Here is a 12,186-nt window from a genome sequence, read left to right as displayed (position 1 = left end):
CACTACTTACCACCTCTGAAATTGGATCTTCTCATAAAGCACACCTAAAGAGACGTACTAACCTGTATTCCTATAGAAGACCTGGGGGTCTTCAGGTACTCTTCAGCCCTGGACACCAGGATGGCCTTGTCGCAGGTGAGCACCGAGCTGTGACTGTCTGTGGACGGGTGTCGTTTTCCAGACATGACTCCGGCCGCCTCCATGGCGATGGTCACAGCCTTGGCGCTGTCCAGGCTGTCGGTGGAGTTGTAGAGGCCCCTGCCCGGGTTGAGCCCCAGGCAGAGGCCGTCAAGGGCCCACATGCCGCCGTGAGGGTGCCTCCCCTCGTGGTAGGCATCCTGGGTGGACTCGGTGCTGCTCTGGGCCGTGATGGAGATGAGGGGCTTGGAGGTGGTGCGGGGCGGGACCGGTGGAGGAGGGGTCTTCTTGTAGTTGGATGTGTAGGTGATGGCTGGAAAAGGTGGAAAGACACAATTAATCAAAAAGTCAATTTTAAAGGTCCCCTATTATACTGTTTTTCATCAATATATTATAGGTCTCAAATATATACAAAACATGTCTTGAAGTGTTTGGCTCCAAGCACCAAACAGATCATTGTAGCATCCCATAATCCCCTCTGTTTCAGCCCTGTTTCAAAAGTGCTGATTCTGTGTCTGTTACTTTAGATTAAAATAAGGAGCCACTCCCCACGCCCCTCTGAGAGATATTTGGTTAAAAAGAACACAATGGTGCTCCAGGAGGAGATTCAGGTGATAATCTGGCTGGTGTTAACTTGGTTGGTGATTGGCTAATGGTTACACAAGCCAAAAAAATCGTTATGATATCATAAAGTGGACAAAATCCGATCAGCTCATTTCAGACCTATCAATCTCCTGAAAACTTGAGTATATCCTGTAAAAATGAAAAAGTGAAGAAAATTCCCAGTCATTCAGAGGAGTTTAGTATTAATCATAAATATAATCTCTGGTATTTGATATCATTATTTATAAATACTGAGTTATAAAGCTTCAAATCATATTGAAACTACCGCACACCCCAACGCCTCCTGTTAGTCATGAGCCTGACAGGATGATGCTGCCGATATTCTATTCATTATATCAAACTACAATTAATGAATACCAAAACCTCCAATGCATTATTCTGTCTCTTAACACTTGTGCTTTTTCCTACTTTGTGTGTCACCAACATAACATCTCTCAAAGAAAGTCATTACAAAAAAGGCTGAATAATTTCCTTAAACTGCTGGGCAATCTTTTTTAGGTCACTGTACTCAATCAGGAATATATAGTGAATTTAATTGGGAATATGTTCAGCAGTTGAGTAATACACATTTAAATCTTTAGTTAGAATTGTTGAAAGCACAATGGTGTATGTGGCTCCAAAAGCTGCACCACATGGTACCCAATTTGGCCCGCTGATGTTTTTTTTCCAGTATTATATAATTTCTTTAAAAGTTTTTGGACAACAATAGAGCTTCACGGCATGGAGAATTGTGTTATATCACACTTTGGATACAAAGACTTTACTTTCTTTTCATGGGATTTCTTAGTAAAATAAAATGTTATTTTATTTTCAGACTTGTCTTTCAAACATCTGCCATACAACCTCATGATTGATCGTAGAGATTCCTTTCAACACAACATCTTAATATCAGTATATGGCAGAAACATCATGCATGCACCTAATATTCTACCCATTTGTCATATGACAACAAGCTGATAAAGTACTCTCCAATGTTATTAGCAATTCATTTTATTGCTTAATGAACTTACTTGTATTACTTAATGACATCATTAGCATATGTGTAGGCTAATATATTACAGTGATTATGATGGCACATTAGGCAGCAACACCATTTGTTTCACAGCTTGATAAAAAGTAGCTTGTTGCTAAATATGGAAAATGTATGGAAATCTGCTGATCAGCTTATTGATCCAAGCTGAGTCAGTACTCTGTTTCAGATGTTGGCCTGTTTGAGGGGAAAAAAACGTTGAGTGCTCAGATAAGTGAGGGAAAGGTTGAACATGTGGGCTCAGTTTAAAAAGCTCTGATATGTTCTTGTAGAATAAGTGGATATCAGGGAACATTAAAGCCTCTGTGACATGAGACACTCAGACATGAACAACGGAAAAGAACCAGAGAACTTGTGTGGAGGATCCTGTTTTTTCATCTTCTTATTCTGTCCATTTCATGTCAGAAAGAAAGGGGATTACTTTCTTTCAAGTGTAAATGAGAATCTGGACTTAATCCATGGAGAGATGGACTTGAGGAATGGGTCATGAACGCCTTCTAAGCTTTGACGTGTCTACTTTTTAAGGCTTTTAGAGAAAAGCTTACTCAGTGTGGTTACAAGCTGAAAAATCTGGAGCACAAGCCTCGTTGAGTGTGTTTTGATCAAAGCTGCGAGTCTGAAGCTAAGAACAGCAGAAATAAAGAGCTGTAGAGGAAGAACAGTTAGTCATGCTGCAGGTTAAGTTATGGGTTATCGTTTTCCTTGAGAAAGAGGTAAACCGTGTTGAACTCAGTGTTTCTGTTTCTGTCTAACAAATGCTTACATCACACAAAGCAATTAAGAATGTCCTTATGATCTATTTTGGGGTGTAATGAGCTGCGCCCCACACGCAGGCTCCCAAATGTTCTGTTGTAAAATTGATAGCATTTCAGCAATTACGTTAGAAACAGCACCTTGTATAATAATAATAATAATAATAACACCCTAGGCTTCAATTCACACTCGCAACACCTTTTGGCCTCTTTTTTAACCATGTTTTGTTTTTGTTTTTTAAATAGCTAGAGACGTCTGGTCTATGAAGAGTGTTCCGCTCCGGGGGCTTAATGACTCATGCTGCTGTCCATTCACAAAATGTACTTCTGGTTGATGAAGAGATGCATTAGAGTAGAACAAGGAGGATGGGGCACGGAGAAATCTGTGGGAGGGAGAGAGGGTGTGTGTGTGTGTAATAGAGAGCGACGATAAATCAGGGAGCGAGGAGGGTTCAAAGGAGGAAAGAGATGACCCATTCAGGGGGCATGATTCAGCAGGAGGACCAAAATAGAGCCATTATTAGCCAGTCGGTCGTGCAAAGGGGAGTCATAATTCTTGCTCGCATCTAGGCAGCTCAGTATTACTCAGCATTTAGATCTGAAGTGAACACAGACAGTGTTTGCCAGCGTGTCAACTGAAAGCCTTCATTACTGTATAACCATGAGGGGTGTTAACAAATGAAGATCATCAATTGTAATAGACGGTCAATTGTAACATTGTGGCGTACACCATGGTCAACCACGATTAATATTAAACAAGGAAACCACAGGGCCACAAAGCCCAAGGTTATCTGTGGTATTACTCACAGCAATTTCATTAATTTCATATTTTTGCAAACAGATAATGTTCTTCTTTATTACCTTATCTTGTTTTCACATTTTAATTCAGCTTTTATCTGAACGGTGCATGCCACTGCAAGGCCGACTGCACATGACTGGAGGAAAAATACACGTAGATTTATTCAGGCAGCAAAAACGATATCTTATTAAATGATGGTCAGATTAGGGACAAAGAAAAAAGAAAATCTGATTATGTTCTTCAAACAAACACAACATTCATATTTAGAATACGACAAAACTAAATGTAACATTTATACATTCAGCAAATTGAATTGGGGTAAATGAGAAATTGAAACATTCACGATCTGGTTTCTTTTTTTTGTGGACAGACATTTTAACACAAACCTTTTTTCCATAAACCTAATCAGGTGATTTTTGAATTCACAGCCTGAAACACAATAACCACGTTAATGTGAGTGTCTCACAGCGTACACCTGTTGCTTGTACCATCCAATAGTCTTAAATGCAGTTTTTTGGAGACATTGGCAAACTACCTATTCTTTCTAAAGAAAATATTAGACAGTTATAACAGTATTAAACAGTTTGAATGGCCAATAGGTCTTTAAAGTATCTCCATGACAGCAAAAAAATTTTCTTTTGGTTTCAGGGAACATTATGTACAGTGAGTGCAGTTTAGAAGAAGTGTTTTAAATATATCAGCATACTCCATTTAATCGCTCTCTCTCAAACGCACGCACGAACGCACGCACGCACACACACGCACACACAAGTACAAACAACCACCACTGTGCCAGTGAGTCTGATTAACGTGAGACACAAACAAAGTGATTCAACCACTCCATCTCTGTTAGGAGCTCTCCATCTATCGGGCCTGGCTTGTATGCTAACACGGGGGACTTGGGGGTGGAGTGGGGTGGGGGGTATTTTGCTGAGTGACACATCGTTAAGAGTCTTTCTTCCCGATTGGATTCATCACTGTAAAGGAAATGCAGCAGTTTGTTTTGCAGCAGGCTTTTAAGGATATGTAAATGATCTGGAGCGAGGGAGGGAGAGGAAGATGGATTGGTTAACTCCATTATGGGCCCTGAGTGTTGCAGACAGATACAATAAAGAATGAATATAATAATAGCAAACAAAAGATAAGAGAAATCTGAGTGATTAATCCAACTCACTCAATGATGAATCACTGAGAAAACAAATAAACAACACACTATTGTAGAAAAAAATACTCATTTCATGGCAAGTTTCTTTGATACGTAGATTCAAGGACGTTTGGATAGACGCTATACAATCAGAAAATATTGGTGTCTGTAAATGCTACTAGTATACAAACTGTAGTATCATATAATGTCCTTTGTTTTCTGTCATGTTTGTATTAATGTTTGGAACTAATTGAAGCAGGTCACCATTGTAAAAGAGGTCTATGATCTCAATGGGTTTTATCTGTATAAATAAAGGTTTTGAATTGAATTGAATTGAATTGTTCTTTTGTCCGCCTGTAACGCCAGATGTTTATTTTCCTGCTGTTCATGGAGTCCCCTCCTGCTGACCCATCTGCTTGTCACCAGTTAGATGCATGTCACTGTGGACTTAACCTCACCCAGCATGAAAACAAATCAGCTTCCTCTCGACTAGAATGCACAAGGAAAACCAGGGGTGTGCTCATGCAACAACGCACACTTTGGGATAGAGAGATGTATCGTAAAGTTACACTCTGCCGAGCTATGGCAAAAAAAGGCTCCAAACAAAGTATGGAGAGGGTTTAGCGCAGGGGCGTCCAAACTTTTTTCACAGAGGGCCGCATACAGAAAAATATACGAAGGGCTGGGCCACCCACTAGAGGTATATTGCCTCATAAGTTAAATTATAAGTTAGCAAAATCAATCAAATGTAGCTAAATGATGCTTGTGAGTGTTGGCAGCTCATCCTTTAAAACAGAAGCTTCAGATTGCTTATAATAAGGAGAAATAGGAAGGGTGTATTTCAAGCTTGTTATGTAAATAAGTCATTGGGCTTTTTCTTATCAACTAAGATATATTAGAAAATGTTTCCAACTTTAATTGACTGAATTTATTTGAACATTGACACGTGAATACTATTGTGTAATATATTTTTACATTTATATTTAAGAAGTACAATAAAAGACAAGCACAAGTTTAATGTGTGGGCCATATTCCATTATACCTTTTGAATTAGCTGAGGACCGATTTAAAATGGTCCGCGGGCCATAGTTTGGACACCCCTGGTTTAGAGTATTGAGGCCTAGTGCAGGTGTAGAGGAGCAATGGCATCCTCCAGTGCCTTAGGAACAGATATATTGTAGTGTAAATTACTCATTTTTTATTGTAAAGCTCCTTAGCTCCTTACTATTTTTTAAGCTTGTAGTTTATGAAATGTCTGGCTAATTGCAGATAAGTAACACTATTTATACATGTGCTTAACAGCCACTTGCCACTGATTTGTTTCAATTCCTCACATTGACACTGAGCACTGATGCCCCGTTATCAGGATTACCTGGGGTTTGTTGGGGGATCCGGTCAATGCTGCAGGTGGAGGGGAGGCAGAACTGGATCCCTGAAAACAAGGGAGTGGTGTGGATATTCAGAAAAGTGCCCAAACATAAAGTACAATCTATCCACATTACACATGACTACACACAAAGGGGATCCAGAGACTAACTGTGCAGTAGGATGTATAGCAAATCAATAACAAGGAAGAAACTAAGACACTCTGCCTAGGCCATTTTGGAAAGGGTGCAATTAAGTTATCAGTAATCATTCAATTACTGCCTTTTTATCTTTGATTATTAACTGAGATTACACATCTCTGACGTGTTTTGTATACCAGTGTCAAGGCCTGTAATTTAGGTTGGTGTGCATAGGTCAACAAACATCACCTGCGTTGGCTTCAGGATCCTGCCCCGAACATGGGTTTACCATGAACCTGAAACTGCTACACTCTTACAAGATGATCAAATACAGAAATGAGAAAATCATTGCAACGACCCCTTTTAATGAAATGAAAGCTGACTCCCTTCGAGGTCTAGTGAAAAAAACTGTTTTTAAATGCTTTTGTCTGAATGGCTTTCATTTTTGTAAAGCACCTTGAATTGCCTTGTGTTGAAAGGTGCTATATAAATAAACTTGCCTTGCCTAGTGTACTTCCTTTGTTACAGTGATACATGTATAATACCAGTCCTGTCAGGGTGGAGACTTTTGCTTGAAAATAAAGAAACTGTTCAAGTTCAATTAAATATGACTGATATCTTCCTAGATAACAATATGTAACATTAAGACGTTTGTGATTTAAATTGAGTAAGAATGTTTCATTCGTTTTTTATTGATTTAATATTCAAAATGACAGCTATTAAATGTGTAGTTGTGAATATTCCACCCAATCTTAACAACTTAATCCCTCTGTTTTCTGATTTTATTCATTTTATCAGGAAAAGAAATCTGTTAAAAAAGCTTGCTATTGAAACAATTGCTCATCTTTTCAACCTTTTTTCACAGTGCTTAAGAAATGGAAAGATTATGATCCTGATATCAAGTATTTCTTAACCTTGTCGTTAGTGCATGATGCTGCAAAGGGTCACATCCCTGTTACACTCTCCACAAGCTATACCACATTGACAATAAATTAAAGTACACGAATACATAAAACAATCCAAACATATATGCAAACTGCAGTAAAACAGTTCATTTTTCCTGCATGCCATTTAGGTTATACTGTAGGCTTACTTAAAAAGGCTTTTTAATCAAATAACAGTATATATTGTATTATAATAAATACAAGTCCAGCCAGCCTGTGTAATTCTCTCTGCAAAATCTAACATCAATAAAGATTATATGCCAATATATTTCACTGTATGACTGAATCCAGAACCCGTTAATATTTGGATTATTTCTTATGAATACATATTATGTCACTGCAACACAGGGTAATTATGTGCTACAATTTTGCCATTTAAAAGTTAAATATGGATGGGATCCATGGAGGAAAAGGTGGTGCGTTTGATGCTGCTGAAATTGACAAAATGAATACAACAATTCAACCTAATTAACTGTCCATCCCTTTAAAAAACTTTCAGATTCAGTCAATTTAACAAACTTTGCTCTGCACATATTCAATTCAAAACAACACACGGGAAAATCCTTTCGTCTTGCAGCTCACTGATGTTCGGCTGAGAGACTCTTTCTGTTCCAGCGCACTTTATTAGAGCACAGACTTCAGAGGGCGATTTCATATAAAGCCCATTAATTAGACAGATAACACAGATGTATCTTGCAATTTCTCTGACTTTTCAGCTGTTCGTTGCTGGTAACAGAATTGTCCGTATTCTCTGGTATGTAAGTTCCTTTCCTTTCACTGAATATTCAAACAAAACAATGAGTAGAACCAAATAATTACAATGAGGCACTGTATATGAAATGCAAAAAATATTGAGGCCATCTGTCATGCACCATTATATTCATCATTCAGTGTAACACGTGTCAAAAAACAGCCACATGTTGTACACCCATTTCAGGAAGCAACACAGTTTAACATGTCATTACACTTATGTCCCAACATAACATTCTCAGTCTTTGATTCCTGAGAATTGAGATGACGTCTTACAGTACAAAGTACAATATCATCTCTTAACAAGGCCTGTTTGTCAGATTATCAGACACATTTGATTTGTTATGTATTTTTAAAAACAAATGTGTCCTTTTAATGATCCTCCATGAAATATGTGTGTATATGGCGTGTGTTTGGTACCAAGTGTATGTGCATGTAACATGAGGTTATGTGAAGAAAGGCTACATACAATAACTTTACTTGTTTGTAATCATTTTTTAGCATGAAATACAAATATTTTAAGTATCTTTCTATTTTCTATTAACAGTACAGTCTTCTTTGAGCCCCCTTATGGTCATGGTGAAATGTTGTTTAGAGGACTACTTTTGCGTAACCTCACAATTTGCATTCTCTCGCAATACTTTTGTGTTGCCTCACAAACATTTTTTCTTACATTCCTTCTGATCCATATGTCTTTTTTCCCTAAGCTGCTCCCAGTAAAAGTCCCTATGATCAGCTGATTGAGTTTTACTCTGGGCATTAGGCTAAATGAATTTCTTAATCACAGTTCTAATATGAGGAATGTATTATTGTTACTCTATACGGTAATGTGATTTGAGCTAACTTTCCCTTTAAATGTATCAACCTTGTTGGTCATAGGGAACAGGAAGCAGCGGACATGGCCAATAAGTATGGTGGAATAACATTTTTGCAAGAGAACACAAAACATTTCTGGGGCGAGAAATATGGCGAGGTAATTCACTCCTCAAATGTTTTCCTCCATTAGCCATTGGGGGCTCCGTAGAATTCACGCTCACTCTAGGGTTGTGCAAACATCATTTCACAGCATAGTTTTTTCGAGTCCATCCAACAGCTCACATAGTAAACAGTTTGTCCTTATAGTTATATGATAACTGCGAAGATTCACTTCACTCCAATCTCGAGTGACAATAAACAGAGAGTAAAGAAAATATTCCATCATCACAGTAAGGATTGTCAGGACCTTGTATTAATTTAGCCATCTTTTCCGTAGTGTATAACAGAGCTTCGATAGAGTCTCTTAAAATAGATGTGTCAAATGTCTTTGATGTAATAAAATGATTAAACATTTAGTAGTGTATCCAATGATTAAGAAGGCAGTACTGTTCTGGAAGATAATTCACATCCGTGGTGACAACAGCTTCAGCAAAGTTCCTACTGCTTTTGATAAATGTTTGTGAATCAATGTTGTTCAGTAAACACCACAAAGGGTTCATCATTTTCTTGCAGTATGGTGCAATCCATGAAACATTTTTTTTAAGCTACCAATGCAGTCTGTTGCTGAAATAATACTGCAGGTTTGAGGAAGTCCTTGCTTTGAATGCCATCGCTCACATGACATTTAAATCTGCACGTTGCTCTACAGTGAACTAGCAGGAACAAACTGTGAGCTATAAATATACATTGGGCTGCATTTTGTCTGCTGAGAATGAGGTATGAGCTCACAGAGTGAGGGACACGTATGTAATTTCCGCACTGTTGTAGTCGTATCTCCTGCTCCAGAGTTCCACGCTGGCACTCCTGTGCATTGATTCTCTTCTTTGTCCCCTCCTCTGCCACCTGCACCACAGAAAGGCCTCCTCCCTTGAGGAACTCTCTGTAGTATCTGGGGTTTCTTCCTCCACAAGTTCCCCACACTCCTGGAATATAGCCACACACTCCATTGTTTCAGCAATCATATCATCTGGCTCACTGTGTGTCAGGTCCACTGAGGGTAGGTCTTCAAGGTTTGGCAGTGATGGATCTGTATCTGATGGAAGATCATCTGGGGTTGGACTTGAGGGTCCAAAGTCCATTTCCAGCGATGAACCATGAGACACTGAACTAGGAGGTGATATTGTGACAGTGACCTGTGGTAGTAGGATTCCATGTACTTCTGGGGGATCATCCCGAGGCATGAGAGCTAGGCGATACTCCATTGCTGGATCTAAACAGATAGATTCTGTAGATGATGTAGGATCCACTGCAAGGTCAACAGTGGGTAGTGGTGAACCTGGACAATCTGATTGGTAGATAGGATCTAAATCCTCTGTATCATATAGATAGTCACCACTCAGGTTAAAAGGCTCTGGTTCAGGATCCATGAACACTGAGTCAAGATCATCTTGATCTAGGGAAGTCAGCATTACTAAGTCAAAGTGGACCAGATCGGCATGAAATATGGGGGTGGTATCAAGGGGTTCAGGAAGGGGTGGCCAATCTGAGTCTTGAGACTCTGGGTCAGTGTCGGGTAGAGTATCTACTGAAGTGGAAGCAAAGGTTGAGACTGATGTCATTTGCTCGGGGGGAGGGTCAGAAATATAATCTGGAAAGGTGATAATGGGATCTGGATTTGTGTCACTGTCAGTTGGACTTGCAGGAGAATCTTTGTCGGGGTACTCTGACACCACAATGGATGGATATATAATGTCAGTTGCTAAATGTAATTCTGTAACAGTCTCGAGATCAAGTGTGGGTGCATCACAGACCAATAATGGGTCTTGACCAATGGGATCAGATGGGAACACCATGGGTATATCTGAAGGTTGTGATTCTAATTCTGTTGGGTCTGCAGGATCTGGGTAATCTGATCCTGAATATGGCAAAGACACAGCAGCAGAGTCTTGATACACCGGATCTGGCTTTTCACCAGAGAAAGGATCAGGGGACTCTGAATCTGACATGCTGTCATAACCACGTTCTTCAGGTGGAGAAACAGTTACTACAGGAACTGGATATGGCAGCTGTATTTGATCCCTTTCAATAAGTACTGAGTCTGGGCATTTGGTGTCATTAGGTATAGAAGTATCTGAACGGGACTCCTTGGCTGGGCCTAAGTTTATCAGCTGCAGAGTGACTAGAACTGAATCCTGAGGGCTCTCAAGATCTGCTTCTGGAGGAATTGGCACTGTACCATGATTGGTGACTGGCTCAAAAATGACCACATCAGATGAAGTCACAATTGTATGGGCTGGTAACTCTGTTTCAAGATTGGCTAGAGAGGGCAGAGCAGTCAACTCAAATACATTTGGTTCGGCTGCTCTAACAGAGCCTGAAAGTATTGGATCCAAAGAAAGTGGTATGGCACTCTCCACATACATTGACTGTGGACAGGCCAGAATGCTTGGGTCCATAGAGAGCTGTTTTGGCAGACGACGGGCCCCTTTCTTCTCTTCCTTCTCCTCTGGACAATTGACAGCTGCATCTGCAGTGCTTTGGCGGACAAGGACCTTGCTTCTGGCCTGTGTCCCCACAGACACTTTAGATATCTGTGGTTTCTTCTCTTTAGCTGCCCCAGTGCCTGCATGTGCTGCAGAGGTTCCAACTCCTCCTGCCCCTGAGCCCTTCCCTGCCCCAGCACCTACTCCTGTCCCGGGACCTATATCTGCCCCTACCCCCACCCCTACCCCCACCCCCGCTCCTGTCCTGGGGCCTATATCTGCTCTTACCCCTGCCCCCGCCCTGGGTCCTGTCCCTGTTCCAACCCGTCCTCCTAAACCTGCCCCAGCTCCAGCAGCCATGTTACCACCTTGGGGAGACCATGTGTTGTAATGCTGTGTGAAAGTGTTGAAGTTACTGTTGAAAGCACGAAGCTCTACACAGAGGTCCCTTCTCAGATCAGCTAGCTCTCTACGCATGGCCGAGACCTCTTCTTTCCACTGCATGCTGATAGCTGCAGCCAGAGAAGCAGACTCTTTGATACTGGCCTGGATTGCTTTTGGTGATGGTCGTTCTGGGGCACTAGATCTGTGGGATCTGAAGAGGCTTGGAGAAACAGGTGGTCCCGACACAGGTTTGGCTCCTGCCCCCATGTTATCTTCTTTGTAAAGTCTGTCTCTTCTGATGGGGCAGCCTAGATCATCATGATCCAAAGGGGCCGCTTCTGCCAAATCCTCATGTACACTGGCCTGGTCAGGCAAACAAGAGTCTTCCTGAACATAATTTCTGTCTGGAAGACAAATATAAATACGTATCTGTAATATGGCCACAGGTGTGAGCAGCTGGAGAGAATGTGCTTTTTATTGCCACAAAGCAGTAACATCAAATCATGCACTGAATGCCATGAGTCAAAACAAGATAATAGCAAAAAGTGCTAATCTTATGATTATTGCCCCAATTCACCCATCTGTATGCTGTAGACGTGTATTGAGGAATTTGTACACATCATTTTTTATTAATCTGTAATATCGTTTAACATTTCAAACCCAGTGTAACACTGGGAAAGTATTCCCATTTTGACTCATTTTCGTTAATGGTTACACT

The 12,186-nt window shown here is 40.4% G+C and overlaps 1 protein-coding gene across 5 annotated transcripts in view; it reads right to left on the bottom strand.

Annotated features, from left to right (window-relative positions):
• The window catches only part of dlgap2a (discs, large (Drosophila) homolog-associated protein 2a), a 198,073-nt gene that overhangs the window by 19,765 nt on the left and 166,122 nt on the right, over positions 1 to 12,186 (bottom strand). For all 5 annotated transcript variants that reach the window (XM_034222526.1, XM_034222527.1, XM_034222528.1 and 2 more), the window contains 2 exons: positions 5,860 to 5,919; positions 63 to 451 (listed from right to left, as the gene is read on the bottom strand). In XM_034222526.1, coding sequence (XP_034078417.1) covers positions 63 to 451; positions 5,860 to 5,919 — 449 coding nt within the window. The remainder of the gene's footprint in view (positions 1 to 62; positions 452 to 5,859; positions 5,920 to 12,186) is intronic.

The sequence above is a fragment of the Gymnodraco acuticeps genome, unplaced genomic scaffold, assembly GCF_902827175.1.
Source record: "Gymnodraco acuticeps unplaced genomic scaffold, fGymAcu1.1, whole genome shotgun sequence".
Lineage (NCBI taxonomy): Eukaryota > Metazoa > Chordata > Actinopteri > Perciformes > Bathydraconidae > Gymnodraco > Gymnodraco acuticeps.
Note: the sequence above shows the minus strand (reverse complement) of the source record. Positions and strands in the feature narration are given on the sequence as shown.